Consider the following 21,819-nt stretch of genomic DNA (forward strand, 5'->3'; position numbering starts at 1 on the left):
ACACCCTCATATTTTTTTTAGATTTTTTCAAACATCCCTTATTTCAGAAAAAAAAAAAATGAAAAAAAAAAGACGCCATTTTTTTTAAATCTGAAAAAATTCTCAAAAAACCGTTATAACATATAAAATTTTTCAATCTATCACCCGTAGTGGGCAGATTTTTTTAAATGTGTTTTACAAGCTATTAACTTTCACAAAATTCCAAAAAATTCTCGAATAGCTCACCTTGAGTAGATATTGAATTATTTCGGTACTCAAAATGAATTTTATATTATCAGTTATAAATTTTATATTCATTTTGAGTACCGAAATAATTCAATATCTGCTCAAGGTGAGCTATTCGAGAATTTTTTGGAATTTTGTGAACGTTAATAGCTTGTAAAACACATTTAAAAAAATCTGCCCACTACGGGTGATAGCTTGAAAATTTTTTGAGAATTTTTTTGGAATCTTGTGAAGGTTAATAGCTCGTGAAACACATTACAAAAAATTTGCCCACTACGGGTGATAGCTTGAAAATTCTTATATGTTATAACGGTTTTTTGAGAATTTTTTCAGATTTGAAAAAAATGGCATTTTTTTTTTGAAATTTTTTTTTTTTTTTTTTGAAATAAGGGATGTTTGAAAAAATCTAAAAAAAATATGAGGGTGTCTTTTAGACTCAATGCGATCATATAAAAAAAAAATAAAAAAAATCCGAGAGGGTGAGGGTCACGGGTTTACACACTTGGGATGGAATACCTCATATATATATATATGTATATGCGGTTACATACAGAAATTCGTTCCATGTGGTCCCATGGAGTTCTGTGATATTCGGACACCGGAAATGTGCCGGGGAAGTAACGTAATGAAAGGATACGTATACACTTAAGTTGCGGTGTTGGGTAAATTATTACTGGAAAATTATATGCTACATTCCTGAAAAATCTTTTCATCTACCGTATACCATTTTCTGCGTTGTTACGTGTCTGAGATATATAACCGCGTAGGGACAAATATAGGTTTACCAAAAAAATTACACGGCTCAGGTTCGTTCGATTGGTTATAAGATTAGGGTTTGACATTGCGCTGAATTCAGGTTGTAGTTTCGTAGGCGTGGGAGGTGGTAACCGCGGTGAAACGAATGAAATCAAAGAAAAAGGATTTCAGCATACCTTAACCTCCAAGTTTCTTGCGCTTCGGAGTCTTTCTGGTTCACGTGAACAAGGTGAAACACTACTTTGCTTTTTCATCGTGAAAAACGTTTCTCCGAACTAAAGGAAAGTCTTTTGCCATTGAAATTCAACTCCGTGATGAAAGAGATCATGAAGATGAAAAAGTAGAAGATATTATATGGGGTATTCCACGCCAAGTAGACCAGTATGGAACCCCGACCATCTCAAAATCATTTCATATATTTTTATTACACTTTCCTCGCTAAAAAACTTGACCTGAATTTTTTTCAATTTTTTTTATCGAACCGTTTATTTTTTATATATATTTGAAGTCGGACATTTTTTTAAATCTGAAAAAATTCTCAAAAATCAAGTGAATGGCACAGAACAACCTCACTTAAGGAAAACGCCAAATTTTGAATAATTTATTTATACCTGAGCGTTCTATTTTTATATATATATTTTTAATTGTGTTTTTTTTTTTTTATTTAAACATTGTCATCAATAAACACTTGCGATTATACAGGTTGACTTCTGAAAGCTGACAGAAACGTTACCGCAAAGATCGATATCTAATTATAGTTAGATTAATGACTGCAGCGAAGACGATTTTGTTTCTTACATTATTATTTCTTTTGTTTATGGTGTGTCCAGAGGCATGGAGCACAGTGCTACCGACAGCTGGCACCGACGAATTCTGGGAGTGGGATTACAGTGAGTTTGAAACTTAAGTCCCCTTAAGGCCCCGTAATTATTTATCGAGCTTATCAATCATCATATGTAACGATCATATTTAATTTCAACCATGAATTACCTGCTAGTTTGAAATAGTCAATTTGCTGTAAGTGCAAAATGCATTATTTTTACTATAAAATTCTCGTTGTTTTTTTTTTTTTTTTTTTTTTTTTTTTTCTTTGCTAATTTTTCTCCCACGTATATACAGACGTAAAGAAAATATTACCTAGAATTTTCGATCCGTTGTAAATAATTGATATCTCAAAAAAATTTAAGAACAACAAATTTATCTTCGTTATCTAATCGTGATTGAGTGCTAAAAAAATCTCATGATTTCCAAACAATTAATGAAGAATTGAGTTTATAGTGTTGAGTAATATCGAGTGATGGAGTTTTTTATTTTATTTTTTTTCTTTTCCTTTTTTTATCGAAAGTTTGAAAATTTTCTATAACGCAGGTAATTCATGAAGGCTGTTGGCTAGCTTTTGAAAGTAGGTAGATATTCGTCGATGTCAGGGCTTCAACTGACACTCAACACAGTTTCCCTTGAAAATAAAATTGCGAAAGTATAATTTAGACGAGGTAAAATTTTTATTACAATTTCTAGCCAAAATTTGTCAAATAAGCGTGCATTTTGAACAATTATTTAACGCACATTAAATGAAATCGGAACAAAGTCCTTTGGGCTTTTAAAAATTGCCTGGACAGCGATGAAATACAAAGTCTTACGGTCATTTGTCAACTCCGTTCGTGTCCGAACTCTTGAAAGCAATGAACACGATCGTTATGCGCAGAATTTTTATCCCTTCCGTTTCGCGTGTTTAACGTTTTGACAACAGCACGTGTTAATTTTGAATTAAACGAACGATCCTCCTCGTTTTTGATTAATGGTGATGTACCTGCTACCGGTTTATAACCCGACGAACGTATGAAACGTGATGCGAGCTTTTTTTCTTTTCCTTTTTTTACTTCTTCTTCTTCTTTTTTTTTTTCAATTTACTTTTAACAAGGGGTGTGTATAATCCTCGAATAAAATTATAGAACAACGATCCGAGAGCCGCGTGTTATCAGACTTTCGATTTATCACGGCGAACCGAAAACTCCTAACTTATACGGATTATAAATTATATTCATGAAAATTATTAATCTCTCCGTAGGGTAAACCGCCTGGCTGTAGGTGAGATATTATATAAATATACGTATGTATATACCGGGTGTCCACATCTTATGAAAATCTGGGTAATTGATTTTTTCCAAAATTTTAACCCCCAGTATGGTTTTATTGACGACCTCCGATTTCGATTTTTTAAGATCAAAAGAACTTTCGTGCGGACCGATCACAAGTTAAATTATACCTAAATATCATTTAGGGTGAAAAATGACGTTTCAGGAAAAAAAATTTCGAACAAAAGATGCATATTTTTTACTTAGAATCCGAATCTGTCGTAAAAATATGCAAGTCGAAAAAATCAGTTCTCCAGATGTTAGAAATGGTGGACGGGTGGTTTGGGACACCCGGTATGTATAGTAAATTGTGCGCTGAAAGGACGCGAGACGCTCTCGAAATTGACAAACTTTTGGCTCACCGTAGTGAAGTTTAGCCGTTACGACGTTCCAGAAATATGCAAAGTTGCAAATCTTTCTAGATGAAACTGGCAGTCACGATAGAATTGTAGATAAGATATTACGAGTTTTTTTTTTCTTTTTTTTTTTTTTTTTTCTAATAGGATCATGATTTCTTATCTGAAATAAAAAATATAATTTTGATTAAAAATATTTATAAACTGATTATAAAAATTTATTCCAAAGACAAATTTATATTTTATTCGTGAAAACGATGTAGAAACAGTTGGAAGTTTGTTTGAATCGAAAATTGCATAAAAAGTTTATTTCTATCTTTTTCTTCTTTTTTTATGATTCGCGCAGGAGTGGATCCGATTCGCAATGAAAGCATAAAAACAATCCATCAGATGGCTGATTTTCAACGGCATGAATGAACCAACGAATTACGTGCGAGTGGATTTTGAAAGGATTTTTATTGATTGAATACCTTATTCGACACAATTCCGAGCATTGTATTATCGCCTCGTTCCATTTGTAGAGTAGGTACTCGGGGTATTCTTAGTCGAAAAAAAGCCGCGGTATGAAAACGCAGAATATCGTGTATCACGCTCGGCTGATATCGTATTTCCGAAATTTTTTTATTATTTGATATCGTTAAGGGGTTATATAGAGTCAGGAGGTCGAAAAAATCGATTTTTCAAGAATTTTTGTTAAGAAGACCTTTTAATTTATCCAAGGAAATTTTTTTAAACATATTGTGGCAACTTTTAACTGTATTTTAACATTTTTTATTTGTGAAAATAATTGTTTTCAAAGCTGGACGCGATATCTCTGGATTGAATAATGTAAAATGAAATAATCGCAAAGATATTTCGTTAATATAATGTATTATCTTGTAATTGATCGAAGGAATAATCAAAAAAATAATAATAATTTTTGGCAAAATGGTGACTTCTCAAAAAAAGAAATTAATTTTTGACAAAAATTCAGGCCTCAAATTGTTTTGCAAATGGAAAATATTTATCGGCGAGGAAAAAACTTCTGATTAGATATAAAAAAATATATTTAAAAAGCTTGTGTCAAAATTTCAGTTAAAAAGAAGTCGATTTTTTGAAATTTTTAACTGTATTTAACCCCTCAAGTCATCAATATTCAACCTGCAGCCCAAACAACGCGCCCATCGCATCATCAATTTTTGCCAACGAAGTAGAATGACGAAAAGCTGCGAAACCAATCGAGCCGTGTGCTGCAGGGGTTGTTAAAACGAACGGTAAATAAAAAAAAAGAAGAAACAAAAAAACAAGCAAAAACACGTTTTAACATTTTAACGTAAATTCGTGTTTTCATATCTGGAAGGAATTCCAACGAGGAGAGTAAAACAGTTTATCCTCTAGAAATACAGAAGCTGTAGCTTCACGTATAACCGTGCGATACGCTCGCGTGGAATTTGTCGTATCCTTTTTCATGCACCAGAAGCTCTTCGCAAATTTACCGGAAAGAAGGGAAGTTTTTCGCGTCTTTGTCACATCCGACGTCGTGTATAAACGTTGAATTATTGAGCATTCGTATATTCAAAATAAAAACGTTCCTGTTATTGTCGTAAATTTAAGGGGTATACATGAATGTATATATATATATATATTAGGGTAGCGCAAAAAAACCGACTATTTTGTTTTTTTTTTGAGTCTCGTGTGAGAAAATGTTAGTTTTTGATGTTTTAAGAGCCCACTCCATAGGACAGTTCAAAAAAAAATTTTTAATAGGTCGCTTCACATTTTTTAAAACGTCAGAAATCGTCAAAAATCGATTTTTTTTTTTAAATTTTTCTTCTCGTTACGGTATAATTTCATAGACAAAAAAAAATAAGTTTCCGAAAGTTTCAGTTCAAAATTTGAATTTTGAAAGGTCGCTCATAATTTTTTTAAATTTTTTGGTGCATTTCTTTAGATCTTTTCGAGCGACCTTTTAATATTCATATTAAAATTTCATAAATATTTTTTCTTCAATTTAGTAAGAAAGAATCGATAACAATACACCACGACACGAATTAAAAATCAAATAAAATACTGAAAATATAATTTTGTTAATTTAATTTTTTGACGATTTTTGACATTTTAAAAAATTTGGAGCGACCTCTTAAAATTTTTTTTTAAGCTGTCCTTTGGATTGGGCTCTTAAAACATGGAACTTGGACACTTTATCTTCTTTGCCATGATTAATTTTTTTTCTTCTTCTTCTCTTATTTTTTCATCAACAAAATGGGAACTTGTCCTTCAAATTTTACTTGTTTTTACTTGACCGAAAAAAAAGATGCGCAAATAGCAAAAGATAGTTAGCTCGTGACAAATACGATAAATTGTACAAAATTACTGTTAAGTTTCCAAATTCGAAGTAAATCGTTTGATTTGGAAGAAAATGATCGATCGATCGATCTTATTGTCAATAAAAAAGCTTATTGTTTATTGATTCTGGGGAAAAAGTATGTGATCGAAACCCGATCTACGTAATTTCGAAGGAAACAAATCCTGATCGAATTGAACAATTGGTTATCAGGGTATAATTTCAAAAAATCGACCCGTTTTTTTAACCGCCTATCCTTATATCCATCCCGTTATTAGCACGCAAGCGGGGTCTTGAAATTTGAATATAAGAGAAGGCGAAACGAGTTAAAATTGCTCGCTGTCCGATCTCAGCACGGAGTTACAATCTTGAATTTTCCGAATAGAATCCTGAAGGGTACAAAGGATCGTCTGGAATGCGTCAGTCTAAGCAGCCAAATACAAGTCACCCCCGGGTTCTCGAAGCTCGCGCTTCTTTCACGCGAGACAAGAAGGAAAATAAAGGAAAATTTGACCCCGGGTCAAAGGGAAGCATTTCTTACCGGAAATTCGATGCCAGGGTAGCTCTATTTTGGAAAAATAACTGTCGACTCGAGAGGGTAGAATTTCTCTCACGAGGATTTCCCTCCGTTCACTGATGCAGTTTCGGGGAGAAATAAGGGCTGGGGGTGAGAATTTGAAAGAGTCGATATATATTTCGAAATTTCAAGCAATGAAAATAAAATAACTAAAAATGGATTTTTCGAAATCTTGAGTCATTCTAAACAGCGACACTTTCAAAATTCAAGTTTTGAACCCCACGCGAAACGAATCAGGGCCGGATTATTCTTCTGGATAAAGAGAGAGGGATGAATCCCTTTGAACCAATTTGCGTGTCCGACGTGCAATTCAGAATCGCGCATGGTACGGAAATTGGGTCAAGTTGGACAAGCTAAACTGAAAACGCCGGCTTAAGAGGTTATGTACAGTGAAAAGTTTCAAAAAATCGATTTCTTTTTTAGTTTATTTTCGTAATGTTTATATATTTAAATACACTAAATGTAAGAAAATAAATATTTTCTATTTACTAAATAATTTAAGGCCCAAATTTTTGTCAAAAAACGATTTCCTCTTTCAAGAAGCTACCATTTTGTCAAAAATTATTATTTTGCTTATTTCTTCGATCAATTACAAGATAATACATTATATATTAACGAAATGTCTTTTGGTTTTATTTTGAAAATTTCAACTGTATATAACCCCTGAAACTGATACCGAAAATGCGTGCAGGAGAGTCGATGCAGCGTAAAAAAAAAAAATTAAATCGTACCGAGTGACTCGGTCGGTAAGGAGGAAATTTACCCGGAAACAGACGTTAGAAAAAAGACAAAAGACCACTTTGACTCAGGTCAGTGTAAAACTTGTAACCTTACTTCAGTTCAGTACTCAGGTAGTATGTAATAATTATTGCAAGCCACAAAAGATAATTAATTAGCAGGGATTGATAACGGCGTTTCGTCTATATTGTTGTTGCAGACAAGGCACCTTCAGAAGCAACGTTCAAAGGTACGGAGTACCTAACGATAGATCTGAGCAAGGCTGAACCAGTCATGAGTACTCAGGAGTCGATCAGTATTTACTTCAAGACGAGACAGCCTAACGGACTCTTGTTTTATTCCGGTAAGTTGAACGACGAGGTTCGAGGGGATGAATTCCTTTCATATTCACACGGTCCAACAAATCGTACGGGAATTAATAAACTGGGGAAATATTTTGAGCCCCAGTAATTCCGAGACTTGGCCCTTCACCCTTGGCCGAGTGTTTAATCAGGAGTTAAAACAGTGGGATTGTTAAATCCAAGGAATGCCGGCGTAAGCGAAATACTTGATACGTTAAATTTCAACGCGTAGAATCTCTCCCCCCCCCCTTTCTCCCCCTGAAACAACGCCCGTGGTGGAGGGGGGGGGGGGGGGGGGGTGGATATAGGTGGATCCTCGAGGTCTCATCTCCCATGAGATGAGTGTGTATACAGAGGGGGTGAAGTTCTTGGAAATATACGATTATATAGAAGCGCAAGTATACACGGACAATAAATACATCCACGAAGTTGAAACAACACCTGCTCAAAGTTACACGCGCGGAGGATAGCATGTCAAGAATAATGATTCATTCCGCAGGCGAAGCAGGTGACTATCTCACAATATCCCTCAAGGATGGTGGCGCTGCGGTTGGCATGACATTAGCTAATGGCAGGCTGGATCTTCACATTAAACCCGCTAGGGTCCGATTCGACGATAATCAGTGGCACAGAATCGTCGTACATAGACGAGTTCAAGAGGTGAGTAGATACAGTGTTTATATCTTATGTTATTGGTACCCACGTCATGGACGCGGAATCGATGATTTGATTAATGAAGGTTTCATAGACGTGGCATGTCCATTGACTGGAATTTGGTGTCGATCTAACACTATTCGATGTCAATTTAACACTACCTCGTATTGAATTTCCAAATTAACCATTGAGTAGATCCAACATCAACATCTTACGTTATTGGTACCCACGTCATGGACCCGGAATCGATGATTTGATTAATGAAGGTTTCATAGACGTGGCATGTCCATTGACTGGAATTTGGTGTCGATCTAACACTTTTCGATGTCAATTTAACACTAGCTCGTGTTGAATTTCTAAATTAACCATTGAGTAGATCCAACATTCACATCTTGTTTAGGTACCTACATCATTTACCCATCCTCTTGATAAGCAAATGATCGAAGATTCCATTATTGCAAGTTGGGACACGTAATATGCATTGCAATAAACATTCAGGTGTAGACTATCATATGTGGAGACTAGAATTTGGTGTCGATCTAACACTATTCGATATCATTCTAACACTACCTCATACTGAATTTCCAAATTAACCATTGAGTAGATCCAACATTAACATCTTGCTTGGGTACCTACATCTTTTATCTATACAATTGACAAACAAATAAGCGATGATTTGATTACTGGAAGTATGGACACGTCATGTCCATTGCAAGAGACATTCGGGTGTGTAAAACCGGACTGTGATTTGGGGTCGATCAAAGACTATCTGATGTCAAACTAACACTACCTAATGCTTGAATTTCAAATTAACCGCAAAAATGGTCCATGCCTGGCCACTTTAACAGTGTCATAAGTGTGTCGGTCCAAAATGTCGGAGTTTAACGGGTTTGATAACGCAGCTCGCAATCATGGTGCAGCCGCTAGCGAGCCAACTGCCCAAACAGCTCCGACCGTACTAACATAGTCAGGTTAAACAAGGTAAACATCGTTTACATCGACACGTCTAACCTAGTCAAGGCTGTGGCGTTCGGCCATTGTCCGTTAGGTTGTAGCCCAGCTCTGTGTGCGCGGGTAATGTACGGAAACGATCATCAGATACCGGGTAACAAGACCAGCAGCCATCCCGCCCACATGAGAGCCTCGGGTCGAAGGCTTGTTTCCAACGTAACTTTGTTACCTGCACGCGTATAGGGCAGTTCAATGAAATCAGGCTGCATGGTGGGACACACACGTCGCGCGTCGTCCTGAAGGACACTCGATACATGCTATCGTGACTTTGCAGGATGATATGGCTCGAGGTTCTATAGTTTATAAGTGGGGGTTAGTAGGGTGGTCCATTCTTCAACTTTTTTCATTTTTTTTTATGGTGACACTCCAAAGTTGTACGTAGGTGTTTCAAAGAAAAGACGATTTTTTTTTTTTTTTTTTTCTTATGATGTCCAAAAATTGATAGTATACCTAAAACCAAAAATTTGGGCGCCAATATGAGCTCTTAATAACAATAGTAAGGTTTGCCTCTATCCATTTCTTTATTTTCTATTTAAATAATATGGGAAATTTTTTTTTTATTTTTGAATTCTTATCACTTTGGAACGGTTCATCGTAACAACAATGTGAAAAAAGAGATTTGTAGAAAATTTTACGTTCTACAAAAAACGTCTGAAGATCAAAGTTCCTTAGATCAAGCGTTTCAAAGATATCAGCGATCAAAAATAACAATAGTCAAAAATTTCAAATATTTTCCAATAAAACTATAAAAAAATATCAAATGCCATATTTATATTATTTTTTATGTAAAATTACTTTAATTCTGTTAACCTGAGACTGTAAACTAATGTAATAATAATATAAATATGGCATACGATATTTTTTCGTAGTTTTATTGGAAAATATTTGAAATTCTTGATTAGTGTTATTTTTGATCGCTGATATCTTTGAAACGGTTGATCTGAGAAACTTTGATCTTCAGACGTTTTTTGTAGAACGTGAAATTTCCTACAAATCTCTTTTTTCACATTGTTTTTACGATGAACCGTTCCAAAGTAATAAAAATTGAGAAATAAAAAAAAAAATTTCCCGTGTTATTTAAATAGAAAATAAAGAAATGTATAGAGGTAAACCTTACTATTGATATTAAGAGGTCATATTGGCACCAAAATTTTTGGTTTTAGGTGTACTATCAATTTTTAGACACCATAAGAAAAAAAAAATTCGTCTTTTTTTGAAACACCCTAATGTAGACACTTCAATCGAGACCTGCAGCGTCGACATGGTCATTCTGCATAAGTTTCGTCGGTAGGAGGATTGTTTAATTAGAAGAGAAAACGAGGTCATGTCTCCCTTGGTGGAATAAATTCATAAGTGAAATTTGTTCATTCTTTATTGTATAATATGAACGAAGCCAAGGTTTGGGTAGGACGGAGCAAGTTTCCGACGGTAGGTTGGAAATATCTCGACGTCTAGTGAATCCCACGGGACGTATACCGGGAACTTAATCTCGTGACTCGGTGGTAAAGGTCTCGGTGAAAAGTTTGCAAATGAGCTTAAAGAGCAGCAGGGTTCGTTAAACCTATTCCTGATATTTAATTCATAAGTCTTGCAATTCCCATGATTCTCACTTTCATGCACCAACGGTGAACAACTTTCACATGATCTACTTTCAACCCTCGAATAAGTTACACACTCATCAAATTACAATGCAATGTTTTCACTCGTTGTCAGAGAAGTTCGTTGGGCTGCAAACAGTCTTCAATGTTTAAGGTTGAAAATTTGACCACGTAGATATGAACTGACATTCCAAAACATACAAAATCAATTTTTTCTTCAATCGAAAAAATGTCGTCTGCTAGAGAAATTGGACGAGATTCTTCAACTCCAGTGACTGTATAGGAACCATCGCGCGTCAAAAATGATCATGACGTTTGTACCTCTTTTTGATAAATGAAAATAAAGCTTGTGTATCGCCTGTTTGATTAATTCTTAAATTCTCTGATACCTTGGTAGTGTAATCAAGAGTTTTTTCAGAGCTTAAATTTTCGGGGAATGGTTAAATGTGTGAAAAGGCCTCGTTCCGATGCGTAATTATAGCGTCATTTTTCATCCAATAGCGACAAATAATGGCGCTGAATTTTCACGTGCTACCCTCTAATTCAGGTCTGCAAACCTCCATCGACCTATCGAATGAAAAAGCCCACCTCGACGTCATTCCGCGGTTTGAAATTATTCTCTATTATCTACTTGGCACGAGAACGCGACTTTAACAATACGCAGATATTACTTTAATTTCTGAAATTACTGTGGTGTTGAATAGATATCATTTTCAACGAACAATGAAAAGCCACGCGTCGATTGTTATAATTACGATTTTCGAGTGTTTTACGGCCAGGCCATTGCTATAATTTCATAGTAACGAATTCACGTTTCTGTTTCAGATTTCAACGATTACCAGCTTCTGTCGGGTGAGTAACAAAAGATATGTCAAAAGATATAACAATCCAGCAATAAGAAACAGCTAATACCAACGTAAAATTGTTTTTTCCCATTTTTCAATCAACTTATCACGAATAAGTAGCTTGCATTAAAAAAAAGTTTGAAATCTAGCGTCAACGATTCACCTATGATTAGGATTTGAATGAAAAATTGAATTCGACAAAGAAAAAATACGCGTCAACTATTTTTCGACACTTCATCTGACGAACTTGATTAAATATTCCGAAATTGTTCCATTCAAATTTCGAAATCCTCTCTCAGAGGGCAAGAAACTGTCTAATGGGGTTATCAAAAGGGTGAATTCACACCTCCTCGATTGCAGAAGATCACCCGTAGAGTTTTGACAGGATTTCGAGGACTCCAGCAACGTCCGGCTGGCAGAAATCCAGAGGCTATTAGAAGTCCGATCAACCCAAGACCCGGAAGTTCACTAAACCAGTACTTAAACCTGCGCGACGTTATTACGAGTATATCTGCTTGATTCCTTCACACACACGTAAACACGCGGTACCTAATTTACACAGACAAGGTGTGTTACGGAGAACAGAAAATGGGAACGAGTACAGCTTAAGTACATAAGCGGATAGATAAGAGGAATCTTGTTAAAAATGGTCGTCATTTTTCTCCACTCAGTTCTCTTTTATGTTTGTGTACTTTTTCGTCATCCTTTTTATCTTCATTTTTGTTGGTTGTTTGTTTGCTTGCTTGCTTTTTTTTGTTCACCTCTTTACCTTGCGTCGCCGTAATAACCCTGTCGTTCAGGATACTCGGAGCAGCGGCAAGAGCTTATAGTATTCGTCTAAGGCTGCTCAAAGCTCGAGGCTGCAGAACTCAAAGAGGCTGAAATCTTGGCGGAGAAAAATAGTCCTCTACTCTCGTTGTAACCTGCGGGCTTTACCTGAATGGCTCTAGTTCCCCGTCTCTCCATTGTACAAGATTTTGTCCCGAGACAATCGTTGAGTATAGTTTTTGACGCCTTCTGTTTTCCTCTTCTTCTTCGGTTTTTATAGGTGTTCGCTCTTCGAGTTATACGATTACGAGAATTGGTTAAATAAAGAAAACCTATTTCGACCGAGTAATTTTCAACGTTTAAGAGAAAACTTATAACCACCTTCTTTTCTTTTCTTTTCTTTCTTTGCATCGTTCAATTTTAATGTCAAATAAGCTCATCAACGTCTCGAATCTCTAGCGAGTATAATTAGGAAGTCCCGACAACACTTCGGCACACTCCAACCATGGTCCAGTCAAAGCTATTAGATGTACACTATTGACTATTGACACAGTAAACCTCTAGACCTGATGTCGAGAGCCATTGAAGCGCCTAGAATGCCTATAAAATGGCTGACTGTTTCGGCCAGCGACCAATCCAGTGTTTGTTATATGATCAGTCCCCGTTAACGAAGCATTGGAAGTGGGAAGGGGGTCCCTCGTTCATGCCCACTTTAGAAATCGGCCAGCTGCAGCAGTGACCGAGTTGGAAAAAGAGGCGGAGCTGGATTCAAGATGGCGGAGTAGAGCGAAGGCTTCTTCGGATGTCCGTTGCAGCTGCGGTCGGTTGGTCGCTTGTTACAAAGTCTCTTCTCCTCAAGAGATAGTGAGATAGATAGATAGAGAGACTTGACACTGCGTACTTGGTCCTCATTAGCCTGAGCTCTAATGGCGCGATCCTGTGGCGTTGAAAGCAGCCACCTTACACCGCACTCGGTAATAACATGAAAGAATAAGACAGGCGCAACTCCACGCATCCATCATTTCAAATAATGAGCAACAGCTCCCGCTATTCGAGTAAAAGATGCGGATGATCGACAACGTTGCTTGTCATTCCATGTTTTCAAACCACGACAATCTCTCCCGGCCATCTTGGAAAAAAATTATGATCACGCTGCTTTTTTTATCTTCTATTACAGCTCTCAGCAGTGGTTGACGGAGTTTTTGCTGATCATGGACACACTGCCGGATCTTTCTCGCGACTGGCAAGTGATCGACTCTTCGTTGGCGGAGGCGCAGATGCCAGGTCTCTTCATGGCGCTAAAGGCATCAACAACTTCGTCGGTTGCCTACGAAAGGTTCGTGTTATATCGGTACCTAATGATGTCGAGTGACTTTGTGGCGAAATCAAACACGGAGTTTCGCTCAAACGCACCGATAGGAACTTCAATATGGAAACATAGAAATGGAGTTCGATGAGTAGAGGGTTACGACGCTGTGTTCCAAAATACACTTCCCAATACCCGAGGGTTGGGCTTCTTGACGAACTCCGCTGTCTCTCTCTCTGGAAAGCAAATTTGCACTATTCGCAATAAACATAGCTATATGTATACCCAAACGAGCGCAAACCCAACGTGAACCTCACAGTTTACTAGCAACTATACGCAGTTATTGATTTCTAAGAGCAGTCATGTTCGCGAGTAAATATGTATTCACCTTTTTCGTCTCACCATTTTTTTTTTTTTTTTTGTTTCTTCTACAACTGGGTACGCCATTAGTTTATAGACAGTTTTGTCTGTAACTTTCATGAAACAAGTGAAAAACCCAACCATCCGTGCAGCGAGTCGAACATTAATTGTAGCAAATTTTATTACATACAGTAAACTCATGTAATTTATCAGAAAGTCAAGGAATCTGGTCATCGACATCAGACTCAAAAATGTTGGTGATGAACTGAATTGATCCTCCTTATCCGCGTCGTCTTTCCTAGGTCGAAATTGCAGCCGAAGGTGTAAGGATGGAGCTAATCGAAGCTGCCAAAAGCGGAGCGGCTGGTGCAGCGGCCTGGGGTCGAATAGAATTCCAATGTCAGGACCCAAAAGCCTCCGATCCGGTCACCTTTACCACCAGAGACTCTCACCTCGTGAGTATTACTCAACATTTTTCCAAAACCTTCACCGTTTTTCAAGTGATCAAGAAAACTGGCCGTACGTTCAGGTACATGAGGTCAGGATTCAATTCTGTGTGCATATAGGGTGATCGAATTACAACTCATGGTGTACGGAACCATAAGCGTTACGTTGCACAGATGCAACCTAACGTACCAATGGTTCATAATCGCGTTCGCAACCAGATGGTCTTCGATACAACCGGAAACAGTACGTGAGTGCTATGGGGATTCATGGGACACCATACCATGACCAAACGTAAATAGTCGGAGCTGACTCCGATGCTTGCACGTTGCTACACGGAGATAACGAGTTCCTGGCTCCCAACGGCGACTTATTGGCTCGCTTGTTTACCATTGGAGACTATCTTGTTTACGCTCTTCGACTATACCCACCTGCAATGGGATGGGATTTTCCTGAGGCTATCATGTGAGAGTGGCTTAATTTTGCGCTGAGGCTTCGCGCGTTCCATTCACACTTATTATCCTCGACGATCGAACTGCTACCCACTTACCAGCCTCTTCGTTTAAGCGTCACACTATCGACTCTTATCGTTTCCCCTGAATGAAAGCCATCGGGATGAAACCTCGTATAGCTAAGCCACTGCCCCATGATTCCTAGCTTTGATATCTCACTCTCTATAAATCGAAATCCAATGCGCATCTGGTGCCCATGGATGCGGGGAGTTACGACCGTCTGTGACCCAGCAATGTGTGGTTTGAAAGCACATCAGCTGCGGCGCTTCTTAGGAAAAAATACCAAATCATTACGAATGACGAAGAGGTTAGAACGTCATCGATTATCGCGAGTAAACGACCTCAATGTCATATTGTTATATATCTTTGTTTTATTTAGTTCCATTGTCAAATTAGTCCCAACATCTACTGGTAATGTAATAATTCCTACTGATTTCGCGATCGTTTTAAGCATATCTTTCGAAATACTTTTTACGAATAAATACCTACTACTTGTTGGGTATCACGAACTGCTCGAAGAACAAGGAACCGCATGTGAAACGAAGAAGAAATGAACACAAGCTACAAGGTATAACAAGGTTTCATTCGCGTGAACAGGAACGTTATCATACACTGTCAATTACAATTATAATCAAAATTCTCACTTTCTCTTCCTCACTCTATTTCATTCTCTCTATTTTTCTCTTGTTTCTGTTACTCTCCCTTCTTTAATATCGCATATATCTTTATATACTATATACTCTATTCTCTGTCAAATTTATCTTCTGGTTATATGATATCTATCTGTCTGTCTGTTCAGAAATCGCCACAACACACGGTATAATATGTATACCTACCCAATAAACATTACAGTATCGCGTCAATGATCCTTATTACCAACAGTGCCTATCGTCATTCTACACATCCTATACATATATTCGTCAAGTAGTTGAAGTTTCAAGTAGCTAAATGTAACTGTAAGTGTAACAGTAAGTACCTAAGTGATAACACAATGTACCTACCTACCTACCTACACCCATCTACCATCACCAACATCATACCAACGCATTGCCTACATTGTTTAATACCCAATTTACATGTACACGTGCAATGAATTTGTAGACGATATAAAGATGATGTAAACTAGCATTTTCTAAACGAATCTAAATGTTGTCTGTGTGGGTGTGGTTGTTGGGGTGCCAACCGTTGGACGTTGCCTTGAAGAAGGCCTCGCCGGTCAGCAGCAGGCGACTTCACGGAGCCTTGGTCACCTTCACCAGCCCAGAGTCCCACCTGGTAAGCTCTGTCTAAGCCTTTATCCAGGAAAGCTCTGATCCGGCCGGCGCACTTCTCCCGATCGCTCACAACACGCACCTGATTGGCTACTCCCGAGACCCTAGCTTAGAGGAGACGTCATTTTACACACACACAGACTCATACACACTTGTTATCAATTTTCGTTTCTTCGTTCATTGCGTCACCTTTTTTTGTATTGTCGATATTGTTGTTTTAATATTGTTGTTCTCATTGTGTTATATTATATATTTATGTCTCAAATATGCATTTGTTTGCGCGTGAATAATCTGCGAGCAGTATTCTTATCACATTATATATGGGGTATTCCACGCCAATTCGACCAGTGTTAAGCACCGACAATCTCAATCGTTTCATGTTTTTTTTCAAACATTCCACTTGGTAAAAAAGGTGGCCTGAATTTTTTTCTAATTCTTTTATCAAAACGTTTTTTTTTTTTTTTTATATTTGATGTCGATTGCGAATGCCCATTTTTTAAAAACTGAAAAAATTCTCAAAAATCCAGATATTTTTATTTTTATACCAGAATTAGGTGATAAAAAAAAGTTGAAAAAAATTCAGGTCACGTTTTGTACCGAGTAGAATGTTAGAAAAAAACATGAAATAATTTTGAGATGATCGAGGTTTAACACTGGTCGAGTTGGCGTGGAATATCCCATATATTATATAATCGCAAATTGATGAATTTTAAAAGATGGTCATTTTATCATATTACCGAATTCATGAATAGAGAATACAATGCTGCTCATTATCACTGTAAAAAGTTTTTCAAAAGTCGAGTTTTCCATTTTGTAAAATCTACCGTTCCACTCTGAGTTTTGATGGATCGATAATTTCGCGTTTTCTGCTAGCGAAAGTTGAAGCAACGACACGAAACTTTGGCGAAATATCAAAGTTTTGAATGATCCAAAAACCGATGCTCAAAGTTCCGAAAGTGCAAAAATGAGAAAATTAAAAATCTGTAACATCGAAATTCCGAATGATCGAACTTAATAAGTCCCAAATAACGTTGGAAAATAAATTTCGAAATCAACGAAATCAAGCACGACCAATACGCGAGCGAATATTGTTGGCGGTATTTTTCAAGGAATTCATCTGCTGCAGCTTGAATGATGACAATCACGGAGAAACTTGTATTCTGCAAACGTATATCGTAATTTCCAAGTGTCTTTACACTCCAATTTCAATTCCATTAATCTAGGTTACTCAAAAGTCAGTCAAAGTTTATTTACCAAAAAATTTTAATATCGACTTTTAATTTATCGTTTTTACGTCGCTTCGTCAAAATCTTCAATCGTGAATACAGATCTGGAAACAAAATACAATATATCATATAACAGATATGAATATTCGATAATCGGTAGCCAAATTTATTTCGTTAAAATTCATATATTACAGTCGGAATTTTTACGTATTATAAGTAATACGATATTCATAATGTTAAAACGCACTCACATCGTTTTGGGAATGAATTTATTGATAATAGGCTCATCAGTATCATGCATAGAGGATATCCCATTTCAAACAACCTGGAATTAGGATATTTTGAACACCAAGCAAACACGATGGAGATAAAAAATAAATAAATAATCAAATTTGCCTGACGCACTAAATGTTTTTTCAAAATATCCTAATCACTGATTCAAAAAGTACGTATATATTTTACCCACATTATAGATGATTATCAGTGCACGTACATAAATTACATATAATAGTAAACGTATATATATATATTAGGATGGCGCAAAAAAACCGACTTTTTTTTTTTATGAGTCTCGTGTGACAAAATGTTAGTGTTTGATGTTTTAGGAGCGTACTCTAAAGGACAGTTCAAAAAAAAAAATTTAAGAGGTCGCTCCAAATTTTTTGAAACGTCAGAAATCGTCAAAAATCGATTTTCTCTTTTTTCTTCTTCTCGTTACGGTATAATTTTATAGACAAAAAAAAATAAGCTTCCGAAAGTTTCAGTTCAAACGCTCGTAATTTTTTTTCAATTTTTTTGTGCATTTCTTTAGATCTTTTCGAACGACCTTTTAATATTCATATTAAAATTTCATAAATTTTTTTTCTTCTATTTAGTAAGAAAGAATCGATAACAATACACCACGACATGAATTAAAAATCAAACAAAATACAGAAAATATAATTGTTTTAATTTAATTTTTTGACGATTTTTGACATTTTAAACAATTTGAAGCGTCCGCTTAAAATTTTTTTTTCAAGCTGTCCTTTGGAGTGGGCTCTTCAAACATCTAAAAATAAAATTTTGTCACACGAGACTCAAAAAAAAACGTAAGCGGTTTTTTTGCGCCACCCTAATATATATATATTTATATATGTATATGTGGTAAAATATATACATAGAAAGAGGAAAGAAGAAGAAGCAGAGAAATCAATCTTCTTTCTTCTTTCAACCTTAAACTACCACTTGATTCTGTATTTTCTGAAAATGATTTCTTATACTTCGTACAAACTAAGTCCGCGTCCATATCGATATGTACTTGAAATTTGTTTTTTTTACCGTGATAATATCTCGCCGTGAAATCCAGTAAATAAACAAGTTATCAGGTGGCACTTGTCAATCGAAATTTCACCCCAACGTGATTAGTTTTCTGTAACATATATATATACATATATATGTATATAGTAATTTTACACGACTCACCAGAATCGATCACTTTCATATAATTCACTTGTGACTATATATATAATTATTAGCAACAGCACCATGGGTTGCATGTTAAAATTTGTCACGAATCACACGGATTGCATGCGTATACACACTGCACAGGATAATTATTTTTCAGGGAACTTCAATTCGAGACTTCGATATTTGCACATGAATTTCATGTGTAATATTTCAACGACAATCGAATTACCCTGACCTGAGGTCCTTTGACGAACCATTTATTTATTTACCAACACCTACTGTATATATCGTATGTATTCATTTTATTTTTCAATTTCTTTTTCATTTCTCTGATCTATTTCCAAAACCTGCTGATATGTCGTCAGATTTTTATTACATAAAAAACAGGTTTAATGTACATGAAAACACGTTTCTAATATCATGCGGCTGACATAAGGTGGGACTCTGGTAAGAAATGCATTTCGATAAAATTAAACCGTTCATATATATTTATATATATATATATATATATATATACATAAATAATATGATGAAAAATTTTCCCCTTCTTTCATTAAATTTACTGTACATAATTTATTTTTTATTATTTTATATTCTCTATCATTTAACAAAAATTAACCCGACAACCGGTAATTTCTCGTATAATATCACGTAATTTTTTATCTCTGCTTATATAATGCAATAGCATGCATGAAACGAAGTTGCATGATATATATATATATATATTTAAAGGAACACAGTAAAAAACAAACGACGAAAAAAACGCGTTCCTAACCAAATGATCGACAGTCCGAAACTATTTATTCATCGCCTAAATGAAAATTAGGAAAAAGTAGAAAACAAAAGAGAAGTAAAAACGCAACTACGAAATAACGAGTCGACAATTTTACCTACTGAGTATAAATATATATTATACACGGAGAATGCTAATTTTTTTTTTCACGTATGGTAGAGTTTTTTATCCTTTGGTGAGTCACATCACGATGAACCACTTTGAGGTAATGAGAAATTTATTAAACTGCCTATTCCCGATCCCCATGTCTGCCAAAATCGTTTTGATAAACTTTTTGGCGATCTTCAATCCCGTAGATCTTACATTGACGGTTGGCAGGTGCTCTAAGAGTAAACCTGACATGGTAATCAAGTGCGTTCGTCGCTTTCTCTCGATCTGTACCGATCCTTCGACAGAGCTCGATCGGTAAATCAGGGTCACACCTTACCGACGATTCACGTGCGGAGTTACCGGCGTTCTCCAATCCCCTGAAGTTCGCATTTTGCTCTATTTTCTCGTCTTCACTGGGCTTTCCTTTGCAGATTTCAGCCGAATTTTCACCGAACCGTTTAAACTGATTGTGAAACGAAGCAGCTGGAAGCCATAACCTCACCTTCGATCGAACTACGAGGCCACTGCATTGCTACCAATCTCTAAAGGTTTTCTGTTTCTGTGTTCCAGGTTCTACCGCCGTGGAAAGCGGCCAAATCCGGAAGCATATCGTTCAAAATTCGAACAAACGAGCCGAACGGCCTCGTTATGTACAGTAAAAGCGGAGGACACACGAGGGTACGTCTGTATATTAATAATTTGTCCGAATAAAATTACTGCCCGCTTGTGAATCGACGAGGTCGAAACAGCTGCGAGAGGCAATCGTTACGGCCCACTTACGGAACCAATTAAAATGCTAGTTAATACTTAATTCCTTACGTCGATAACGAAGTCTGCACGTTTTCCATACGCAAGCTTCGAAGTATTATAGCTTCACATGAAGTGGGTTGATTTATTAACGGTAAAAATAAATTTCTACGTAATAGGGCCTACCTTTGATATCGAAAGAACATTTCTCCTTTGCAGTAACGTAATTGTGTTGTTAGGTATCTATAAAAATTTATAAACAATGTTGAAAAAACATTTCGTTTTCATTGTGATCACGATGTTCTCTGTGTAGCCGGATTTGTTCGCCTTTGAAATACTCGGTGGTCATTTGTACCTACATGTGGACCTTGGCAGTGGGCCTACAAAGGTCAGGGCGTCGCGACGTCGCGTAGATGACAGTGCGTGGCATGACGTCGCCCTACGTCGGGTGGAACGTGACGGTCGATTGACCGTTGACGGTGTGACAACAGAGTTCCGAACGCCAGGTGAGGGAGAAATTCATAAAGAACGTGTTGCGTAGAATATTTTTCCCGACTTAGTGTGTAAAATTCGATTTTGCGTACCCAACTGAGTGCGCAAAATGATACATTTTTTCACTAGTGCGGGAATGTATCATTTTGCGAACACATTCAAGAAAATGAAGTTTTGCACTTTTGCTATTGAATAATTCTTCAACAGCTGGTCGCAATGTTTGATTTTCATTTTACTGCGTCGGTTTCACATGGATAAGATAATCTACAATTTTTATTACTTCTTTATCCGTTAATTATAGGCAATAGAATGTGTAAGCTGATTTTCTTTGAAACATTATACACAGGCTGCTGTTTTTTGGGTAATTTTTTAGATATTTCACGATCTGTGCGTAATTTTTTTCCGAAAGTCAGGTATTTTCTAACCGAGAAAAAGAAAGGTGTAAGAAAAAAAAACTGTTTTCTTTGAGTTAAATATATTTCGGAAGATGGGGGAGAATTTTCTATTTGGAATACGTGATCCTGGGGAGAAAATTGATATTTAAAAAATTCACCAATCCCAGCCGGTTCCAGGAATATGCGGGGAATCAATCATTCAGGAATTCATTTGTTCCAAATAAGACAGCAGAGAATATACGATTACACAATGAGCAAAAGTAACCATGAGTGTGAGAAAAGTTTGTGTATATATATATGTATAATACAGACGAAAATTTAACCCAGCTCGTAACAAAAAACGTGGACTAACTCTTTTGGTTTATTACGAAATTCAGACGAAATAGAGTTCACCAGAAAAAATTTAAAAT

The 21,819-nt window shown here is 36.4% G+C and overlaps 1 protein-coding gene across 4 annotated transcripts in view; it reads left to right on the plus strand.

Annotated features, from left to right (window-relative positions):
• Positions 1-21,819, plus strand: part of LOC124413989 (neurexin-1) — an 87,865-nt gene that overhangs the window by 36,428 nt on the left and 29,618 nt on the right. For 2 of the 4 annotated variants that reach the window (XM_046894825.1, XM_046894826.1), the window contains exons 5-13: positions 1,812-1,871; positions 7,310-7,453; positions 7,951-8,111; positions 11,540-11,566; positions 13,505-13,663; positions 14,296-14,448; positions 16,153-16,224; positions 20,346-20,453; positions 20,836-21,028. In XM_046894825.1, coding sequence (XP_046750781.1) covers positions 1,812-1,871; positions 7,310-7,453; positions 7,951-8,111; positions 11,540-11,566; positions 13,505-13,663; positions 14,296-14,448; positions 16,153-16,224; positions 20,346-20,453; positions 20,836-21,028 — 1,077 coding nt within the window. The remainder of the gene's footprint in view (positions 1-1,811; positions 1,872-7,309; positions 7,454-7,950; positions 8,112-11,539; positions 11,567-13,504; positions 13,664-14,295; positions 14,449-16,152; positions 16,225-20,345; positions 20,454-20,835; positions 21,029-21,819) is intronic. The other 2 variants (XM_046894828.1, XM_046894827.1) reach the window with 2 other exon arrangements.

Source organism: Diprion similis, chromosome 13 (genome assembly GCF_021155765.1).
Source record: "Diprion similis isolate iyDipSimi1 chromosome 13, iyDipSimi1.1, whole genome shotgun sequence".
In the NCBI taxonomy this organism is placed as follows: domain Eukaryota; kingdom Metazoa; phylum Arthropoda; class Insecta; order Hymenoptera; family Diprionidae; genus Diprion; species Diprion similis.